The following is a 24,495-nucleotide window of genomic DNA, read 5'->3' as shown; positions in this document are numbered from 1 at the left end:
TTTCATTTACTATGCATTTGATTTATACGTTCTCTTTATGATAGTTTTTTATTTCTAATCTGATAAATGTTCCTGTGTTTATGGCCAAGAAAAGAAATACTTAAGATCTGAAATGCCTTTTGAGCGATTACCTTTGAGAAAGACTGCATGGAATTTACTTAAACCAAGAACCATTACTTTTCTATCCGTACTTAATCCATTATTTTTCTATCCATTAGTTTACCACTGAATATCACAGAGGAACGTTCAATATTTTTTGGAGGAATGAAATAGATACTTATTCATCGTTTTCAGCACGGTAACTATTCAGAATTTGCTGGAAATTCGATATTTGGTTATAATCAGTTAAGAAGATATCAACATAAAATCGTAATTACCATTAACGTTGCTAATCTAATTTCGTCTTCGGATTTGTAAATAGACTTGAAGATTCGCCAGAAAACAAAATAGACGGTAATGGTAGCCATGTTTCGAACATCAAAAATAGTTGTGATAAGAGGGATGGTAGACATAGTCCAATCGCAACATAGGTAGTGTGGGAATAAAAGAAGCCAAGAATTCACTGCTATCAAATAATTGTAGGTCATGTGTCTGGTTGGAAATTCAGATACAGCTGAAGGATTATCAAATCTACAGAAAAATAAAAATAAATATAAATTAAGCAGAAAGTAATATAATAATTCTAATTAATAATTTGTTTGGAGACATGTTAGTTTTTAGATGTTATAAAATCATCAACAGACTAAGAATGACATCAGACAATATGCCAAATGTAAATCGTGTTCATCTCTAGTGATTGAAAATTGGCTCCTGGCTGATCTTTAGAAATTGTAAATTAAACACCAGAGAAAGAATTGTTTTATGGCTAACTGAAAGAAGTGGTCAATTTATAAAGATAAGAATATTTGGTTCTTCTTTGGCAGTTTTATTTATAACCATGAAGTTCTACTTTGGTAGATAGTCAAATTAACAGATTTCAGTGTATTTATAAATTAACCATTAAGTTAACCATGTAAGTTAAGCTTTATTTAATTTTATTATGTATGAGGCACTTCTCTAGCGTTTTATGTGAAATATTTTATTTTGATTTCAAAATATAACAATCTTGAAAAGTTCGCCTATCATTTTGTATTTTCTATAAATGGAAACAAAAAACTAACAAATAAGCGTGGTCAGACTCACTAGTGTGTTTCATTTCGTATAGTGAAGAACTATGATTTCTATCGCCGTATCCGTCCAAAGTTGGTAATCTGGCATGCACTCTTACCATCAAACATATCTGATGAAGTAATTTGCGTCTTTTTAAATCTTTTAAGCACATTTCGCACCCTCCTAAAATCTGTATGCTCAACCATAGATTATAATAATAATCGTCTGTTCATATATCGTCATGCGTGATTTGTAAATCTCGTGATTAGAATTCGCGAAGCTGAATTTTTGAGTTGTGTGAATACCAAAATACGAATTACTATGTAGAATTTGTACATCATAAAAATATGATTCGCAATATTTAATAGTATTATTTGATTTAATTCCAATAATTTAATCCCAACTATTTAATTCCGGATTTAATACAGACACACATTACAACTCAGAAAATTAAAGCATTGACAAATGAGAAAATAAATATTTTTGAGCAAAAATTACAAGAAACATTGTACAAGAAACTCGTGGTTTTTCATTACAAGAAACTCGTGGTTTTTCATTACAAGAAACTCGTGGTTTTTCAGTTAAGAAATTAGGATGCTTAACAAGATTATAGAAAAAATTAGCCAACATTTGTGACTTTTTGACATATTATTCAAATTTAATTCGGCACGAGAGTTGGGCAATCTGCATGTGCAACTTTTCTTTAATATCCCAATAGAAAAAAACCCGCAGGTTCCAAGTCTTTGGAAATATCGGTGATCTTTAAGAAATTTAAGGAAAGACATGTTGACTCAACCGATGGACAATGGGCCTCCTTTTTGAAACCAACGGAATCTTTCCGAACTCATAAATATTGCACACGCAATTGCTCTCCGGTCCCAAATGCCCTTGGCGACAGATTTATCTGTTAACCATAGAGCTATTTCCTCGTTTTGCATTTTATTTGGACATATTGTACTTGGCGACACATTTTCTGAAGAGTAAGAATTCTACACACTTTCGCCTTCGCTATTTTAAAAAAAGTCTTAAAGTTTACTGTTTGTTTATGTTGAAAACTGATACTTTACTGTTTGTTTATTATAGAAAATTTACTAAAAATGTACTGTTTTCGATATTTTTAATGCATATGTTTATGTGAATGACCGAAATTGGTGGTTGTTAAGATTCATCGGTGAATGTTAACTATCACATAGTCTCTTTGGTAAATATCCACAATATATATTAGTTATACTTAAGTGCCACTGCCCGTTATATATTTGCCCGGTATGCTCTACATCAACGTTTTTTTATGTCAAGCTCCCCTGCCCCAGAATGCATTTAACCGATACTCCGAACACTGGTGTTTCTCCTAATCTACCCTCAGCTGATATTAAAATATCGAATAAATATAATAATATCAACGAATAAATTAATATCAAATCGGATATATTAATACTTCGGACGTTCTCCAAAGCGACTATGTGATTACTGGCATTTACCGGTGAAAATCGACGTTTTCTTCATTTCGGCCATTCACTGTATCACATATAACTAATAGTACAACGATGTAATTGCTTTTTGTACGATGCTTTATTTACCTTAGCATGAAAAAACAAAAAACACAGATATTTACCTATTAAACACTGGGAGACGTGGACCTATTAGCCTGCATCTTAAATAAACCGATAAAGTGAGAACTGTGGTAAATATTCCGATGCGTAGCAATTTATCTTTCCACCAGGGCGAAACTATTCCACGACCCAACAGCAAATAACGGATACTCTGTAGTCTGCCAGGGCTCTAAAATAAAATAATTGTTTATGGAAATTTCCCTATCATTAATTTCAATATGGAATCACAATCTTAATAAAATGGTTTTGAAATTAACTTGGACATTTTTTTAAAGTTTTTAACAATTTTATAACAAAATTACACTCAAATTAATTTAAATTTTTTTTTTCTACAGTGTGTATTGTTTCACTTCAGTAATTTATTAATTTTCATAATAGGAATTTTGGATTACAATAATTTTGTCAAAAGAATTAACATGTTGCATGGCTTCAAAACTAAAATATTGAAAACTTTTTAAAGTTATTATTAGTTTTCTGTAATATATATTTTTGGACATGTTACAGAATAGTATCTGCTATTAAAGTAACACCGAAATAAAGGTTTGATGAATTTAAAATTACATAAATTATTGTACAAACTCAATTGTAATTCTGCAGTCAAATGCTTGTTTTATTCTAGTTTTTAGCTTTGTTTACAACCGTTTTTTCATTATTGTTTAAACTGCTGTTAATAAAATAAAAAATAAAAAACGTAACGAATTTTATGAGTTGTTATGCGATTATTGAAGACTTCATTTTGTAGAGTTTGGTTAAAGGAAAATGATGCTAATGAAAACATTTCAGATGCATTTCAGTCTAGAATTAATTTAAATGCAACACACACGAAATTTTATTCTTAAGAAATTCACAAATAAGAGAATTGTTGCAACTATTAGTCAAGAACTTATGTATATAACAATTTATTAAACTTCATGTTTTAAGAAGTTTCCAAAATTGTCTTGTATCTTGGACCAACACATATTGCACTCTGGACCAAATTATGTTACTCATAGAATAGAACTCATTTTGAATTTTGCTTCTTTTAAACTTGTTAATTGATTAACTTGCAAATTAATGTTCATCCAATTAAAAGTAATTTTTGTATACTTTACTTTTAATTGCATACATGATTGAATAAAATTAAATTATAAACGTAAAAAGGAATAGTTTGGGTGGAATACTCCAAATATCTATAGCTTTTCTAAAACCATAAAAACTTTCAGAAATTGTGAGTGACATAAATTACAAGAATATATATTTGATGTAAATTGTTTTTTTGCACATATCTTCAGCCGTTCCAGTGTACAATACTGAGATTGGTTCAAGGCATATATTTATTTTTTGATTTTTTTCAAGTGTAGCAAAAATAAACCTTTTTTTTATCTTAGAAAGAGGCACATTTTGGAACTTATTAACATTAGCTATGCTTTAAAGTGCACCTTTTGTTTTCAAATCCTGTAATACAGCAGCTGATAATTAAGAAAAATCACCACATGCCTGGAAAACCTTTCACAACACAACATATAAAACATTTTGATACATACATCATCTACATTTACCACGCATAGAATTTATCCATTAGGGGCGTACATATTTACAGTGGTGGAATTTACATGCGGTTCAAGATGCAACACTCTCCTCTACATTTTAATTTAAATAAGGAAATGTGCTGGTGAATATGAATATATGCATATATATATATATATATATATATATATATATATATATATATATATATATATATATATATATATATATATATATATATATATGGGGAATATGAATATATGCATTTAATTTCTTATTAGTTAAACATATTTTTATCACTTTCCCTAAAAACTAAAGGTGAAGAAAGTATTTATTGTCTTACTTTCGGTAAGAAAAGTTCATATACGCAGCAAATAACCAGAACTGTGACGGCTTGTTCTTTACAAAGTAATCCAGCAACAGTTATTATAGATACTGTGCCACAGTCTTGCCAGGCTAAACATAAAATATAAATATTTATAAAAATTGAAAGGTGACAGATTTGAAAATACTTCATTTTCTTATTAATAATAAACTAACTTGTTCAGCTTTAAATTGCTTTTTAATGGTAATTAGTAATAAACAGATATAGGTTATAAAACGTTGCTTTAACTAAATAAAATAAATATGAAATATTTAAACATTTTTACCACATTAAAATAATATGAGAAGATTTAAAAATATAATAACGAGGGTTTTCCTTAAAATCCATTTCATTACTATCAAATAGTATTATTACAATAGAATAAAATGCGTAGTAAAGAGTTGTTTTATAAATATAAATGGGAACAAATAGGTTAATTTTGTAGTTAAAAATAATAAAAATAAATTAAATGGTAAAATAATTGATGTCTTTTGTAAAAAAATTTTTCCAGTTTCAAAATATGCGTCAGTTTTAAAGTATCTAAGTAAGCCTAGTTTTCATAAACTAATTTAATAGTTTTTTAAAAAAATAATATAAAATAAGGAAATGCCATTTCTCATTTTTGAAGTAGTTTTTTTTAAAAAAAAATATTTTAATCATTGAAACTTAATCAAGAAGATATTTTAAACCTATTACTTTAATATATAGGTAAAATAATTTTTTAAGAAAAAAAAAAAACAACAGAAATCACGAAAAAAGCCAAAGTGTAATTTAGTTTACCGTTACTTTATTTTTTTATCTCATTTAAAAATAAACTTTATTTTTTTGCCGCATAAAGTTTTTTCACAGTCATTTATGAATTATATAATTTTTTTTATTCCACATGCTACATTTATGATAAGGGTAAAATAATAAGAAATATAGATTATTAAATAATTCCATTAAAAAATATTAAGCGTGAATCGCACTTACTATTTCTAGATTTCTGATATCTGTGATGTACGTAATAAAGTAAGGCACTCAAAAAAGCAGACGCAGATAGAAGCTCAGCTCGACCAACTATGCCAGTTACCTGTATGATAAGAAGGCGCATTATCATTACATAAAAACAAATAGTTAAATACAGCATTACGCAAATGAGTGCTACACTAGCCTCCAAAAGTTAAGAAAGTTTCGTAAAATTAGTAGAATTGGTAGACTAACGAAATAAATCAATAGAGTTGATCCTTATGTATTATACTCCTCCCTTATATATTATAAAAAACGTACAAGTTACATATTTGACATTATTTTAATGATTGTATAATTCTGAATCATTGAGAACTTTTAACTAACATTTGAACATAGTTAAATTATATTAAATTCTGCTTAAAATTATGCTATTGAAGAATTCTAAATTTTAGTAATTTTCAAATTAAATGTATTTTAATTGCATTTAACCTTTGCTTTAACAAAAATCTTTTTTATGCAAAGTTATGATGAAATTAAATATTAATAGAAATTTTTTCCTTCGAATACATACAAAACCAAAGTTATTTTATAATTAAAACTAGATTTAACATTTTGTCTAATCGAAACTTTTATATTTAGTTGGGTTTCAAACAGCTTCATATTATGCCAATCACTTTATAAATTCATCTAACTAGGTACTCTTTTTCATGGTAGTCGAAGCATCTATCTATGGTCTCACAGGTTCCGAGTTCGATCCCAATTGTCACTTTGAAATCTCTCTCGCACTCTTTCCTTATCGATGCCCACGATAACGAATACGCAACGCTCTCACTTCCCTACAGATGTCATCATTACACTACTTCGCCTCGTTCTACTGTTCGCTTTAATTCGTCGAATAAATGATCTGAGTCTCAAACAACGTAAAGACCCGAATTGAAGATAACTTTTACAAGCACACTATTGATTACGGTCAGTGGCCATACATTTTACAGAAAAATTGGCGCATTTGCATTTTTATAGTCATGATACATTTAGAGCAGGGCTCGAAAAAACTCAGAAATTTTACCCGTCCCCTAGGACGGCTTGTCCTTTAATGTACCCGTCCTCCTTTGAAACTGACCCGTAGCTTCTATATAAATAAAAATATAATTTTCTCTTATTTATTACTAACATTTATATAAATTGCCCAATGAATAAGTAGTTACTAGGATTACATTATACAGTAATAAAAGAAATACTAGGTTACTAATAGTAAAACCTAGTAATTCTTTTATGAAATAATTTATTTCCTTTATGAAATAATTTAAATGACAAAAATCAAGTTATCTGGAATGTCAATTTATCCAAGGGTACTGTGTTTTTTAAATGAATCAAATATGACGTTTGTCAGTTCCACGATCAAGCCAATGATTTACACCGGTTTCTGCACAGATATCTGAAAGGGGTTTTCCATTTAGGTAGATGTTCATAATTGCGTTTAACGCTTCTTGTTTAAGACCAGTACTTAATGTGTTTTTTTGTAAGTTCATTTCTGAAAAGCCCCTTTCAACCGCTGTAGTACTTCCATATTGAGAAAACATCAATTCCACCATGCGCAGTATGTTGCTGTATTTCTAGATTAGAGGGTCATTTTAGAAGTGAGGAGTTGGACTCCTGTAAGATAACAAAAATTGAAAATGTATCACGAACATTAACGGGAAAACGTCGGATTCAAGAAATTTGTTGTCCGCGGGGAATTTTCGACCGCCGAGGACGGGTAGTTTTTCGAGCCCTGTTTTAGAGAATGATTTTATTTTATGGTCAGTGACTGGTATATTTTTAACCGATCACTGAACGTAATCTAGTGAGGAATAAACATAAAAACGAGACATTTAGCAGAAATGGGAAATTAAACAGTTTTTTAATTAATACGATGCCGAATTTCCCATAAATTCGAACATTATTTTCAGAAGAAAAAAAATTAAACGTTAAGAAGAAAAGTCCCTTTACAGAGCAAACAGTACTTTAAAGTTTTTCTCGGAAAATTGTCGTAAAAACATTACAAAGATGGGTTATTGTAAAGAATGCATATAACCACTAACTACGCTGCATTAGTCACGTCGAGTTTCCATGCTACGAATTAAGTTTGTAGACACTGAAATAGGGAAAGAAGACCAAAAACGAAGTAACCCTTGTTCCAACTCTTTTAGCGGCGACAACGGAGGAGGACTCAAAGCAGTTACTTATTTACGAAGGAAGTAAAAACATTCTCAATCAGATTCTGCTCTGGAGATATTGCTCAACTATGAATCCAGTGAGTATATTTACTTTCTGTAAAATCCTGGATATGATGAGTCTGTTTTTCATTAAAATTAAATTCATTTTTTTAAATTAAAATGAAAAACCTTTCTTTTTATGTAAGCAATAATGACTCTTTTATAGACATAGGGGAATGAGGCCGTGCAGCCATCCAACATGTTGCTTTCTCAGACCATTAAACCCTCCCATAGTCGACTTTTAGAACAATAGAAGGTGGAATCCTTGGCTTCCTCAAAATAAAAACATCAACTTTGGGCTTCCCAATTTCTAAGTCTAATTCAAAAGTCTAAGAAACTTGCAATTGCAAAAATTAATTTGATTCTGGGAGGCATCAAGTTGGATGGCTCATGTCTCCCTAAGTCTTTGAAACAGGCAATGTTTCTCTTGGAAGAGTTTTGAGATGTTTTTCATAAGTCTTATGGTCGTTTTTCTTAATAAATGAAGTACATTTGGATTTCATTACTGTACTTAGAACTGTAATTGCGTTGAAATGTGTTTCAGCTTTTAAATAGCTTTTATTAAAGCTTTGCCATATTATCTTGTATAAGAAGAATAAAATTGCACCACAATATGACTCAACTTAGAATAATTCTAAGTTCGCAATAAGTTTGTAGCAAATATTTTGAAGAAAGTTGATTTTTTTAATAGGGTACACGTTATTTTTTTATTATATTGCCGTTATTGTATGTTTAATGTAAATATATCATAATAACGTAACTACAATAAAATTTAACGTTATTATAATAAACGTAAATGCAATAAATAAGAAATTATTCTCATTCTGTAGATACCGAGGAGAAATAAATACCTTTATGTAATGCATAATCATTTGATTGATGCATAACAATATTTAAGCTTCTGTTTATATTAAGATTGCGTATTCAGTTTTGTTCTCTTATAAGATTTTAAAATTATTTAAGTAATTATAAAATGTATTTTGTTCATAAAATATTTAGATTATGAAAGGTTATTTTAATTATTTTTTCTAAGAATAAAACAAAAATCATGGTATAGAAACTTATTAAAAATATATCGTTGCATTCTCTTTTTAGTCATTATGTTTTAACTATAATCTTCTACTGTAAAAGATACCTTTCAAGATTTTATAATAACTTCGAGTAAGAATTTCAAAAGATTAATTTTCTAATCTTCTTGTTAAGTATTAAAACTCAATTAGAATTACAAATTGGTATTTCGTTCATAGAAATTGAAGTGAGTGGATGAATAACTAATAAAGATTGAAATAATTACTATGTTGAATACAATTTCAATACAATTTACGAAAATAATTGTAACAAAAAAGGACGAATTTTATTTTTAAAAAGTAATCGAATTTTTCTTACGTTACAAATAGGCAATTATAATGATTAAGTTTTCAGTAAAAACTACTTAAGTTATTTAAATGAATTTTACCGTTAGATTGTTCATCTTTTCGTTCAAATCACAAAAACGTTGTTGAAAAAGTAACTGGTTCATAGTTTATTCAGTACATAGAACATATTTATTTTATTAACAATATGAGTATTTTTGTTTTTTGGTTTTTAACGTATCTATTTTTTTTTGTTGCACGGATTATGCATTTATAGAGAAAGTGTTCATGTCAACTATTTACAAGAGATTAGTGTGGTAATTGTTTGATTAAAAACTTTTTTAAAAGATGCATAACTTGGTGCTCTCGTTGGACATAACTTATAACTCTATAACATAACATATAACTTTAATTATACTATATAGTATAACATATTGCTCATGGGCTGCAATAGTGGCACAACTCAAAAGACACGCGTTTTGGACTAAGAACAAGTGTACAAATGAAAATACACATTCTTCCAGCAGCAATACTAGCACAACTTATAATTCAACTTGAAGTTAATCTTCGTTTAAGCAAACTAAAGCATTTCTTATGCATTTTGCTTATTAAAGTTTTCATCGGTATGAAAACTTTAACCCCACTTATCTCAAAACTTGATTTTTTGAGTTGTGCCGCTATTGCAGCCCATGAGCGATATAACTCTAATTATACTATTAAACTATTTAAAAATCATCTATTTCTCTGCCTGAATTTTTTTTAATCATCAGTACGTAGTTAAAAACACTGTAAAAAAGATTGTTTCGAAATTCAGCATAGATGTGTCAAAATATCTCCTGAAAAATTTTTATATAATTTCAAAATCTCATGTATTTAAAATTGAAAAAAACATATATTCATTTTTAGCAACGAAGAAGAAATGTGTCAGAGAGATGTTCTTTGCTGCCGGCAGGAACTGAGGACCTCCTGGCTCATAATAAGATGCTCTGACCACCATAGTTGAACACACCATTCCAGGGAGAGTTCGGAAGCTTAATTTAGTGACCATCGAAATAACACATCACGCCATACATTCAATTCACATAAAGTTATTAAGATAAAGCGAAATAAGTGAAAAATGAAGTTAAAAAAATTTCCTGACTAAGCTTTGGTATCATATTTTCCAAATTGCAACCCATTGTAAAATTGAAATTTGAAATTAGTATGTCCATTGGCTGTTATTTTACAAAATATATGTTATGAAAATTTGAATTTTTTTTAAAGTTCCACTCCGCATTCTACTATGTTTAGAGCATCCCACTGCAGGTTCGTAGTAGGATGCTCTAACCGCCATAGATGTACACCTCAAGTGAGGAAGAGTTTAGAAGCTTTATATAGCGACCGCGGCAATGACACTTCATTAACTGCAGTATGTGTCACAATGAACAGGCGTTCTCTGACCACATCCTTGATTGCCTGGAGCTTACCAGACGGACAATCCTATGATGTTATTGTTCTTTTTTAGGGTGCTCAAAATCTAGGTCTCTGCTGGTCTTGGGGATGTGCAAAAGCATGACACTTCATAATATGCTATTTTTCATTTTAATGGTACAAACGGTTGCAATTTGGAATATATGGTCTTGATAGCTATATCAGGAGATCACTAATTTTTATTTCATTTTTTGCTATATCTAAAAAATTCCAAAGCCACAGGAAAGTACGACATGATGTAATATTGTGGTGGTCACTATATAAAGCTTGCTAAACCTCACTGGACTGGGCTGTGCAACTACTGTGGTTAGAACATCCTACTACGATTTTGAAGATCCTAGGTTCGAATTCTGCCGTCGCGCTACAAATATCTCCTTTATTAGCACATTTTTCTCACCGCAATAATTTTGAGACTATGCATTTTACTCAAAAGTGAATCTATGCTGTTTTGATTTTGAATACACTGGGTTTTCAAATCCGATTTTATTGAGAATATCTTTTTCTCTTTTTTTTACAGTAAAGTATTTTTAAATTTACAAAAGTGCGTTTTTTTAACTTTGGTCAAGTATTTTGGTTGTTAGTGAAAAAAACATTTTCAAATTTCAAAAAGAATAGTCATAGCTACCTACGGCTTCTGTGTGAATAGGATGTACAGCAAACAGCAAGCTGGATATAATGCTGGAAGTACTGGAGAGGAAATAGAGGCACATCCTAAAATAACACATACATTTTTTAGAACAAAATTTTTTGATAAACTGTTATTTTCAAACGTTTTTTAGTTCAGAACAAAACAAAAAATAGTGTAAGAGAAATTCAACTTCGTACGAAAAAAATGAGAAGAAATGTTTTAAAAAGGGTGAAAAATAGCTTCGTTTATGGTATGTAAGCTGCAACTATTTTTAATCAATTAAAAGGAATTCAATAACTCAATGAAAAGTTTCATTCATTATATAACTGAAAAATTAAATCTTCAGAAAATCAATAATGAGAAATAATTTAATTGGTCATCATGTAATACCGATTTCAGATAAGGAATATTGAAAAATCAAGATATATACGATTTATTTTGAAATATTATGATATAAGATTGAAATATCAAGATACAAGATTGAAATATCAAGATACAAGATTGAAATATCAAGATATAACTAAGATATATACGATCAACAGATTTCAAATGTACCATTGGTTTCTCTCTCTAACTACAGTTTCTTTTTAAAATGACATTTTAAGTAAATTTTTTGTTGAAGTTTTGCAGTTTTAAAAACGTTATGTAAAACATGGTGCCACATAAATGCTGAGACAAACTGTTAGGGAAATTTGGGATCAGGACATCATGATTAAAATTGCATAGAAACCCATTTCCGAAAGTGTCGTCATACGCCTCTGAGAGAGCTTCCATATTATGATCGTGTTTCTGAATAGTTCGTTATAAGTAAGTGCCTATGGTGACAATTCCGAGCATAGTTTCGTATGAAATTTTAATCCTGCAACATTTACGCAACCCCCTGTTATATGTAACGTTTTTGAACTCTTATATTTCAACAAAAAACATAATTAAAAAATTTCTGTAGCTTTAGGAGCAAAACCAAATTTAGATTTGAAATCCCTACACCCGAACTAGGCAAAATCAAGTATTTGTATAAATGCAACAAAGATTTGTCCTCCAAAGTAATCGATAATTTAAAAAAAAATATTATAAAAATTATAGCAATATAATGCTAAAAAACTTTTAAATGAAGCAGTGACTCAGTTAGAGTTTGAAAAACTTCATTAATCTATCGAATTCTTAATCAGTAATAAAAACATTAAGCAAATATTTAAAATAATTATAACTATAAAGTTTAGAGAAAATAAAGATTTTTCTCTAAAAACGGCAAGTGCAAGATAATCAAATGCAAAATATTTTTAATAATATATTTTAGAAAAAAATCCAAGCAAAATTTTTTTTTGGCCTTCTAACAATGTAATATCCAATCTATTAAAAAAAAATCATTTCTAATGTCGTATCCCAAATAAATTCACAAACATTTCTGTTACTGAAGGCAATCTATTCCGATTCAAGAAATCACACAAAAGCAGATGTCGGTATTATTGATTTAAAAGCAGTCGGCCATGAAAGCGTTATACGCCTGGAACAACAAATATTGACGTATAATGCTTAGAAATAACTTGTTGATGCAATAATTGTAAAGGAATGTACTAAAGAATTTCCAATCTCGAGATGTTTATTGGATTTTGCCTTAGAGAGAGAATTCTGTAACACGATAAATGATAATTTCTGACAAATTTTAATACCAGATGTAGATTTCATTAAAATAAATAAATAAACAACTGATATTAAACATCAGGTTGTGAGTAGATTAGGAACAAATTTGTTTCAATTGAAAAATAAATCGAGAAAATTTAAATAATTGTATGATGGTAAGTCAATGCATAAATCCGATACATTAATTATTTTGATATTAAGGATTTCAAATGGCATTATAATTAGTATAATTGCGAGTAGGCGTACAATTAAAGGTGTAATTTTAATGCATTAAATGATTTTGATTTTAATGATATAGTTGAATGTTGTGGTATTTGTTTATAAATGAGAAATTTAACTCCTTACTGTAGAGATTATGTTGTCATAAAATCGTATGCTGAGAGATTTAAGAAACCACTTGTTTAAAAAACTAAATAAAATAAATAAAAAAAATTATTTTTTTCTAGTTTTACCTAGATTTATTTTCTTTCTATTGTCTCAACTTTAACCAAAATCAGATGTACATAAAAACTTTTAAACTTGGGAAAATATTTCATTTAATATCCGACGTTGAATAGCTCATCCATTCTTTGGCTTACGACTACCAATGCCTAATTCTGTATCCATGTAAATTTGAACCTAAAGCAGAAGACAAGGAAGCTTCAGGATCAAACTTTGGGACAAAATAGCATTCGTAGAGAATTTTTTGTTGGAACTAAGTACGCGTTTGCATTGCATGGAGAGAAAAACCACGAATTGCGTGATAGCGGAAGAATCTAATCTATGATCCATCTTCCTTGGAGGATATTTTACTTCGGCACTGTAGTCTGTGTTTGCCGGGAGCAGAATTCTTTTCGACAAGCTGCCACAGGGATTTGAACCGGGGTCGCATCACAGAAATGCGAGTTCTCTATTCCTTGTTTCACCTTGGCTTTGTGAAAATATTGATAATTTCAAGCTAGCCTTTTTATATCCTCTTAGAACATTGTTGATGGTTACCGCAGATTTATTTTGGCCTTTCAGACAAAAATAAACCTAACATTAAAAATTATTCAAAATTGAGTTGCGACGCAATAAAAATTTAATTAAGTTACTGCAGACAAAAATAAATTTAAAAAAGTTGATTACCTTCATTTCAAAGAGATTGCATTTTTGAAATTTTCGAACCTACCAAATGCAGCATTATGGTCTTGCAGATAAATACAGAGGTTCTGCTACTGAGTAAGGCAGTATAACTAACAGAGTGCATACGCATATTTTAGGGAATAATTTTACATTACGCGATTTTGTTTCTTATAATATATTAACATATCAAATGATATTGAATTGAGGTAAAAATACATAAATGAGTAAGTTAACTCTTTTGTGAGAAGTCGGGGGAGCTGTATTAAGATAACCGTACTTTTTGAGTGCTGATCGTGAGAGATGAATTAAGTTTACGGACGTGGTCGCTTCTGCGTTGCCTTTAGCAGTCGAGTGTATACGTTGTACGCTCTGTGTGATCGAGATGAGAAGCAACAGCGTGAGGAGGACTACGTCGCAATCACAAGTAGCAAGTCAACTGTTCAATGTTGACCATCCATCGAAGTAGGCGTGTTTAAATCGTATTGGGCGTTTCTACTCAGGTAGACGTGTTCACCTCATGTCCGAAGGCTAAAATGTGGGGAGACTGTTCATATCGAAGTGGGAATATCTGTCAAGGTAGGCATGTTCACATCACACCCGAAGGTTACCAATATAAGGAGAGTAGATATCGATAATGTCAACTTTCTTCTATGAAAAGGTACCCCCCTCCCCCATAGAATCGAGTTAACATTTCTTATATACTAGTGAATTGGAACTGTATTTTTGTAGTGGTAGATACACTAGAAACAGCATTCTTTTTTTTTGTCTTATAAATACAACTACGGATAACAAAATTATTGTTCATATTCGAATGTGTAGTTCTTCAAGAAACTACACATTCTTGAAAGAACAAAAAATTTATTAAATTTAATTTGCACATACACCACCACTCTAGAATAGTCGTTCTGTGGCGAGAGTATTATCAATTATGTCAACTTTCGTCTATGAAATGATACCCAAGATCGAATGGAGTTAACTTATCTTATATAATAGTGAATTGGAATTTAATAATTGTAGTGGTAGTTATGATACAGTTCAGATCATCAGATCATATTCTGCTCTAGGATTACATAATTTTTTTGAATGTCGGCTTGGCGATAATGTCATTCGCCACAACCATTATGGATAATTAAATGATTATCATAATTAATTTGCCTTTCAGAGATTTAAATAAGTGCTGAGCATTTTGCTCATTAAAGAACGACATATTCTTGGTAAAAGTAATCTTCATTTTTATTTCCCCTCTCTTAGAAAAGACGTTATGATCATCTGTTTGTTCTGCTCTTAAGTTCACATTATTTTTTTAATGTCGGCCTGAGGATAATTTTATTTTGTCACTCAACTACGAATTTTAGCAAAATAAGATATTCATTAAAGATATCTACTGTTAAAACGATTCCGAAATAATTTTTTTTAAATATTTGTTGTGAAGGAGAAAATCAGGAACAATTATTATAATTAGGTCCTTATCAATTCATAGAAGGATCAAAAATGTGATGAGATATTCCACGTAAGAAAAAAAGGGTCTTAAAATTATAATTTTACACAAGTCCTTTTAATTATTCAACTACTTTTATGCATTCACATTTGGTGCTAAAGCTTTTCAGCTATAGACAGGTTATAGCTTTAGAAACATAATAATATGTTTCATTTGCGATATTTAATTACAGTTCCTTTGGTAATCCTTATGCGATAATCTTTAATTCTAATCCCATATTTTTATTTAACATGAAAACATAATGGTCTAACATGATTTTTCATTGCTGTGGGTGCATCTTCACTGGCCGGAAAATTACATCCTGTTTTTCCACATTGATTTCCATATTGCTTTGATTGTCATGAGCATAAAATTAATAAAAGGTATAAAGGTGTGGGGATATAATTATCGACTATTTCAATATTCATCAATTACATACCTGCCAACTCTTCCGGATTTTCCGGAAGATTTTATTTTCATATTTAAAGTGGTAGCAATACTCAGGTTATTCCAATTAACTTTTTGAATTATAATGATAATTATAAATGAGTTTGATCACCACTACATATAAATAATTACAATAAATATATAAAAGCAGAATAATCCTTGCGCAAACGAATTTCAACGGGATCAAAATATAAATATATTTTTGAGTCAGATTGTTTTTCGTTAATTGCATTACAACCACTCTGAAAATCCATTCTCGGAAAGAGTGAAAGTTGGCAGGTATGCTATTATAAGGTACCTCATGATAAAATCGAGTTATCATGTCTTATATATTAGCGATTTGGTATTTAATATTTGTAGTGGTAGTTACGCCACGTTACCCCCTATCCAGAATTTTATGTGTGATTGAATTCGATGAACGATTACCACTAGTTGATTCATGCTGTTTAAATAGTTATATCATTTTCGCTTATTATATTCCTTCTTCATTTTTTATAGCATATTGCTTATTATTTTTTCGTATTTTTTGTTTATAGCATTTCGCTAATTTTTTTCCTTCAATATTGTTTATTTACCGGGAGTCTTTATTTACTTCACCGGATGTTTTTTGTTTTTTTTGTTTATGACATTTCGCTCAGTAATTCTTTTTTTTTCTTCATAGCATTTCGCTCATTATATATTTTTATTCTCTCAATATTCAATCACGTCCGGGTCACCATTTGTGGGGACATAATTATCGACTATTTCAACATTTATCTATTATAAGGTACCTCATGATAGAATCGAGTAAAAATGTCTTATATACTAGTGATTTGGTATTTAATATTTATAGTGGTAGTTACGCCACAAAGGTATTGTTTTTCTATAAATAGTTTTGTATTCCTAATTAAACGGCATTTACATTTACTGCTATAATTACTTTTTTGATTTTGATAGCTTTCTAAGAGAATTACTTTTGATAGTTTTTTTAAGAGTTTTAAACTAAAAGAATTACTTTTTTTATTATAACGTAATTCCACGATACATTAAAGTTATTTAAATCGGTGTTTAGTCTTATTAACAGTTTTACAATTATTATTTTTTATGCAATTTGCATGAATATACCATTATAAATTACAATGAAAGAGATTCATTAAATTATTTAGAACTCTAACGATCAGATTCATGCGCAATGTGGTGAATACAAAAATTGTGTTTAATATCCGTTTGGTGATCGAAAATACTAAATCACGGTTGTGAACTTAACAAATTTGTTATAACAATTTACTTCTAATTCTACATATTATTTTAAAAAAGAACTATTCGGAAAAACTTCTTATGCTCACTAATAGATCCTAACCCCTTAACGATCCGTTAATTTTCAAGAAAACGGTCATAAAAGTGCCTATTTTGCCAAATACACGTATTTAATTAGTGCTGACATCTAGTTTCAAATAAATTAACTGTCTACAATTACCTAAAAAATATCCTGGTATTGCTATCTGGTGCGTAAAATAAGAAATAAAATGTTTTCCGGGCAAAGGAAATGAATTAGTTTTATTCTTATTGGCCCGTTACTACTGAACACTCCAGCCTGGAAATTTCACGGGAGCGAGAAATAGAGGGCGAAACCTCACCTCGTCACTTTTACGGGATCGAGAAAGAAGGGGTTAATAGAATCAAAAAGAAAATATTTGGAAGTGGAATGGGTGTGCATAAGCATAAAGAAATAAATTTCTTTCTAGTGCATATGTTTATAATAATAATTTAGACTCTATTGAAGTCAATATATAACTTCTGTTAGAAAAAAATTGAGAAATAAATTTAAAAATATGTCATTGTTTTCTCAGTTCTTTTTCTTCATTTATTTTATATTTTTATTTTTTTGAACTCATTTTTAAACAATTTCCAGGACAATATCATTTGTCCAGCTCTAAATATTTTAAACTATTTAGGTTCCATTACTTTTATAATCTATTCATACCCAGAATTAAATTATGCTGTGAAGATAAAAATACAAAAGCTACGTTATTTATTTCACTTAGTCAAAATATTTACTCTTTTACACTATTTCGAATACAACATATTCGTGATTTTTTCCATTCATCATCTTAAAGAGACGACTTATTAGCAAAAAAAGTATACTTATTTGAGGATACAGTTTAAATATCACCCTTTTACCATTTAGTTCTTAGTATCAAATCTGCTAACGATGCGCTGTCATTAAAAACTTTACTTCCATTTGTTCTTTTTTTACTTTCATGTCAGCAATCATTAAATTGTACTTAATCTTTTCTTAGATGAATGAAAAATGATAAATGATGGAAGTTATGGAGAAAATAGCTTCAATTTCGGGAAATGCTGTGACTCCCAAAAAATTAGAAGTATATTGTTATTTCGTAAAAAATATTTTCGATGTATATTTTTAATAAATAATTTATATATTATTTTTAAAATAAGGAAAATTGTAAAAGAGGTGATAACTTGCAAGGGTTCTATTTTCAAACACGAGTTAAAAAACCGTATTTATTTGAAAACGCTCCCTATCTAATGGAGTAATAAGCTTCAGTTTGCTTTCGTAGAAATAGGTTGATGCATGTGGGAATACATGATACATCGTGTGTCTCTGAACAGGTCATCTGTTGAAAAAAATTTGTGCAGTTTATGACTATAGAACAAAACACCGGGGAAAGGATTTTATTTTTTGTTTTTCTTGCATTTAAATTTTTTTACAGATCTTAGATACTTTCGTATTACTGATTTGAAACCTGAAATCGATTTCTCTCTCCAAACTACAGTTTTTCTTTTAAATGGCATTTCTCGCCCATTTTTTGTCGAAATGAACAAGTTTAAAACATTATGTACAGTCGGCAAAAAAAAAAAGATATCACCCTGAATAATTTTCGTTCTAATGATCGGATTTTCACGAACTAAGTGTTAATCTTAATGGTTCCTGGGGGTGACCTCAAATATGCTAATTAATTAGTGCTAACTATTAATTAAGTTACGAAATCAGACACAAAAACGTACTTTCTCTGAATAAACATATATTTTTTCTTACATATTTGGATTCTTAACCTTCAAAATATAGGGGGTAGCCGCAATCTGGGAAATATGGTCCCCATAGTTTGGTCAGGAGAGCGATTCAAAGTTCGTACCCCTTAATGTTAATTTCACTTTTTACGTTTTTAGTCATATTTTAAAAACTAATAAAGCAATTCGAAGAAAATTTCACCCAGTCATAAAACTCATTTACCCAAAGATAATTTCACGAAAAAAATAATTTTTAATAATTGTTAATTATTTTTTATTATTTAATTAAATTAAGGATGAAAAATTTTTGAATTATAAGGTATGAATTTTTTTATACCATATTAATCTACATATTTTTCAATTGAAAAATCTAAAGTTTCAACTGTTTTTATTTATTAGAAGCTGAGAAAAATTAAAATTAATTATTTTTAAAAAAATAATTTGGCGACAATGAAGAAATGATTAAATGGAGCGATTAATATTAAAATGTGATAAACTTGCGAGGAACTTGACTTCGCGCGCTTAGCATAAAATTTCATTCATATTTTTTTCGCTAATAATCGTTTGCTTATCTTTTCATTTTTATTTTTTTAAGCTATAAAATACGATGTTTCTTCTTTAGTCGTCTAAAATTCTATTTGCAATTTAGTAAAGAAATTTGAATAAAACATTTTATTGAATAAAATACATTTTATTCAGAGAATGTGGAGTTTTATAAAAGCATGCTTCTGATAGAATATGATTATACAACAGATTGTGCTTCTTTAATGTGATTTTTTTTTATTTTTATTTTCTCAATAACTGATAAAATTTCAATAATATACATACGAATGAATAAATTTGGAATAAAATATTCATCAATTTCTTGAATACATATTTTATAAATATTAATAAAAATACGTAGTCAATATTTTTAAGCATCTCTCACAACATCGCAAATTTCTCAAAATCTTATACGGTAAAATAACCAGTGAAGGAATACTTAAGCTTAGCTTGTCTTTAAAAAAAAAATCATAAAAATTTCAAAATTTTTAATTTTAGCTAAATGACGTATTTGTTATTAAATGCATGTCGACATATTTGTTATTAAATGCAAATTATGTAAAAAAAATTTAGATAACTTACATAATATTGTTTTAAGCTTTTGGTGGTTTAAATAATAAGTAGTAAGATAACCAAGTGAAGGAACAGTTCTTAAATTGAATAAACACTAAATTTTCCAGTGAATGAACACTTAATTTTGAGAATGTTTGATGCTCGTTAGGAATCCTTAGGCCACGCAGATATCTGTCGCCCTGTAGATGCCTGAATTGACTGATGTTAACACAGGCGGGCATTAGGAAAAAAAAATTCTTTTAAGTTTTCGTGCCCCCATTTCAGTATCTTAAGGGCCTTACGAGCTCTGTTTAAAAAGAGAGTATCATATCAGATATATATATATATATATATATATATATATATATATATATATATTGTATATATATATATATTGTATATATATATATATATATATATATATATATATATATATATATATATATATATATATATATATATATATATATATATATATATATATATATATATATATATATATATATATATATATATATATATATATATATATATATATATATATATATATATATATATATATATATATATATATCTGATATATATATATATATATATATATATATATATATATATCTGATATATATATATATATATATATATATATATATATCTGATATATATATAACAAAAATAATCATAGTAGCAGTATTTGGTGGTAAATGTAGCTTATCGTAATTGAAGAATATGCTGTGCGACATTTTATGGTGAATTTGCGAACGTAAGTTTCAGAATGTATCGAAACATGTGGATGCTATTTGCTAATCATCTTTATCCAAAGAAAACCATGTAACGTAAATATCTAGCAAAATGAAGCAATTTTTTAAACAATGAATCATACAATATGCAACATATTATTTCTATATCTTATTCTTAAACATAACATATTTCAATGTTTTTAAAATGCCACTAAACATTCAGCAATTCATTGAGTTATAGAAAAAAGAAATCGTAAATTACAGAAAACCTTGTGAATGTGCATTAGAATTACTATACAATCTACATTTTATTTTTCATGCACTTTTTTTTCCTTCTAACTTTCATGCCTAGAAGACTCGATTAAAGCTGTAAAAATCATTATCCCTAAAATTTTCTATATAGCTATTATAAGTTATGTTAATTTGATTTTAGTATGAAATCCTCGAATAAACATAGCAAAAATAGCATAATCTAAATAATATCAGATAAAAAGTTCATGTATTTAAATTCTGAAAACTTATAAATCGATTAAAATTTTCTTTTCAAAAGAGATTAAAATAATTTTTTATTTTATTTATTTATTTATTTATTTATTTTGCTTTTTGGTCATAAATGAACTTAAAAATTGTCTATTGCCTAGAAACTTCGAGGTGTTTTCTATTAACTATTAATTAAACCTCTCAGAGCAATCACAAAACATTATTTCAATTTTTTTACAGTCAGAAATTGGTTGCCTAGCAACCTAGTAAAATTAAGCGTTTCTCTTTTGAATCAGTCAAGGGTTATCTTAAAATATTTATTTGCGCAGGCGACTTTTTTTGGCGGTTTTTTGGACTATCGCCAAATATATAAACCTTTATTGCAACCCAATTTACGACCCAATTGTTTTAAAATTTTGTCTACCCCCCCCTAATTCAAGTGTCTAGATTCCAAATATGTAAAAAAAAATATATGTTTATTCAGAGAAAGTACGTTTTTGTGTCTGATTTCGTAACTTAATTAATAGTTAGCACTAATTAATTAGCATATTTGAGGTCACCCCCAGGAACCATTAAGATTGACACTTAGTTCGTGAAAATCGGATCATTAAAACGAAAGTTATTCAGGGTGATATCTTTTTTTTTTTGCGGACTGTACAGCAGAAAGGTCGCATAAATGTTGCGAAAAACTTCTAAGAGAGTTAGGGCACGTCATTTGAATTAAAATTGCATATGAACTCATGCCCGCAAATATAGTCATACGCCGCTAGGGACTTCTTTCATATGAACCATTTCTTCATGTGCCCCTGAGCATATAATATTAAAGTTCCCCTAGTCCCATGAAAAGACATTTTCGGGCATTGAAGTCTATGCACTTTCAACCCTGGTGATGTATCCTAACTCCCCTTGAAGTTTGTAGTAACATTTGGACAGTCCTCCGTAATATGCAAAGTATTTAAACTTGAACGTTTCGACAAGAAATAGACTAAATATGTCATTTAAAAATATGTAGCTTTAGGAGCAACCTTAATTTTAGATCTTAAATGCTCACACCCGAGTTTGGAAAGATGAAGTATTTGTATAAATGTAACAAAAAATTGTGTTCCCCAATGTAATCTACAATAAAAAGAGGGTTATATATTACTGAGGAACTAAAAATTGCTGTTAAAAGTAGGATATAAGGAACAAAGAAGCAAATAAATTGACATGAGAAGTGCTTTATATTGGATTGATGAACCATTACAAAATGGGACATAATGAAACGAAGGAGGAAAAACTACAATGCAAAAAAGAAAAGAAAAGGATCTGATGAAAGATCTGATGAATGGATGAATGAAATTAAAGGTTTGAAATGGAAAGTGGAGCAAAATAAAATTAAAAATTAAAAATTAGACTAGAAAGTGAAGCATAATCAAATGAGGAACTAATAACTAAAGCGGAGCGTAATTGCTATTATCTGCAAAGGAAAATCGAACAAAATATTATTCAAAATTGTTGTATGGAAAAGTGGACATCAAAGTGAAACTGCAATATTTTTCTAATAAATTAAGTCCTTAGGGCATTACATATTCCCAAGTTTCTAAAAATATTCTTTAATTTCATAAATTTAATTTTTTTAATCATTCTTAATCCAGTTTTAATTAAATTAAACCAATTATTTAATTTTCATTTCAGTTTGTAAGAGGAAAATATAAATATTTTATTATCAACCAATGTAATGGTTAACTCGTATTTCAATACAAATCTATAATTGATGTATATATGACTCATAAATTCACTGTCGCGATTAAATCAAACATCAAAATCAGTTTTCAACTGTTTATTCCTTAAGTTATTTTATTTTTCCAAGCACAAAAATGTTTCAGTTACAGGGTCATATTAATTTCTCATGGTCAGTTTGGTTATTAAGCTGTAGCCAAATTATTTAAAATCCTATTTTAATAATGCAGGGTTGGCTTTGTTTTTGGCTATTTTATCTTTCGATAAAATGCCAACTATGGATCGCTTCCCGCGCTTCTAATAATCCCTTGGGAACAATTCAGTCACTGCTTATTGAAAGTTCTTGGCGTTACTACTGGCAGATTTAACCCTCAGTCTGACTGTTATTAGTCAATAAAAATGCCATCATTTTTGTTTTTTTAAATGTAACTCATTATCTATGTTATAAGAGATGTTACTTACAATTTCCTTTTTAAGCAAATCACCATTTTATTTATTTAAAAACGCCTGGTGGCTGAGTGGTAGTGCTTCGCGCTCCCATACCACAGGTCCTGGGTTCCATCCTCGGGCCGGGCAAGGTTAACTCATCCTTTCATCCCTTCAGTGGGTCGATAAATGAGTACCAAGCATGCTTGGGAACTAAACACTGGGGGTTCCGCGTTCGTCTGACCATCTGACCGGAACATCTGCTCCTGCACCCCAGAAACCAAGGTCAAGAAAACTGAGATGGGCACAGTAGGCCTTGGCCCTCTATGGGCTGCCGCGTCACTGAGTTCAGTTCAGTACCATTTTATTTAACTTTTTAATAATACTCGATAATAAATCAAGTTTTTGTTTACAATAATGTATGTATTAATGATTCTTTCATCACTAAGAAGCAAATGTATCAGAACTTTACACTATACCACTATTTGTTGTTTGAATTACACAGCTTGTTTTTTTAACATATATTTAAAAAAAAAAACAAGTTTTAATTTACTAAGTCAGATGCTTTTAGAAGTACTTTATTTGCTTTAAATTTTTTTCTCTATACGTAGAAGTCATTAAATCAGCTATTATTATTAAACTTACAAAAGTATTTCTGCAAATGTGAAAAGCATATTACATTTCAGTTACATAAATATATATCTAATTAAACTATAATGTAAATTTTATTTTAGTTAAAATTTGTAAAAGAAATGAACCCATAACCTAAGATATACAATGATTTTAATTTAAAAAAATACTACGTCATACCTGTGAAAAAGAATGCAAACAAAAGCGTGAAGTATGATGTTGACTAGGTGATAGCCAAAAGCCTGTAAACCGTGGACGGCGTAGTTCAGTCGAAAAGTAAGAACTGTTAGTGGACGGTAGGATTTATGACTGTATTCCTGTAGAAAGAAAACAATTTAGTCAACAAAAACCATTTATTCGTAGTCTCATACTTTTAGTACATCAATATATTTCCATCTCATCATAACGTATATTGCGCAAAGAGAGTTGAGTAGAATGCCAT

At 29.1% G+C, this 24,495-nt stretch overlaps 1 protein-coding gene across 3 annotated transcripts in view; it reads right to left on the bottom strand.

Moving 5' to 3' along the window:
- LOC107450353 (protein O-mannosyl-transferase Tmtc3) overlaps positions 1–24,495 on the bottom strand; it is a 141,167-nt gene that overhangs the window by 41,424 nt on the left and 75,248 nt on the right. For all 3 annotated transcript variants that reach the window (XM_043040419.3, XM_087166148.1, XM_071178412.2), the window contains exons 3-8: positions 24,234–24,370; positions 11,287–11,368; positions 5,602–5,701; positions 4,609–4,721; positions 2,762–2,928; positions 378–630 (exon numbers count right to left, since the gene is read on the bottom strand). In XM_043040419.3, coding sequence (XP_042896353.2) covers positions 378–630; positions 2,762–2,928; positions 4,609–4,721; positions 5,602–5,701; positions 11,287–11,368; positions 24,234–24,370 — 852 coding nt within the window. The remainder of the gene's footprint in view (positions 1–377; positions 631–2,761; positions 2,929–4,608; positions 4,722–5,601; positions 5,702–11,286; positions 11,369–24,233; positions 24,371–24,495) is intronic.

This window comes from Parasteatoda tepidariorum, chromosome 6 (genome assembly GCF_982258835.1).
Source record: "Parasteatoda tepidariorum strain Cologne lab strain chromosome 6, Ptep-v5.0, whole genome shotgun sequence".
Classification (NCBI taxonomy): domain Eukaryota; kingdom Metazoa; phylum Arthropoda; class Arachnida; order Araneae; family Theridiidae; genus Parasteatoda; species Parasteatoda tepidariorum.
This window is presented reverse-complemented; position numbering and strand designations above follow the sequence as displayed.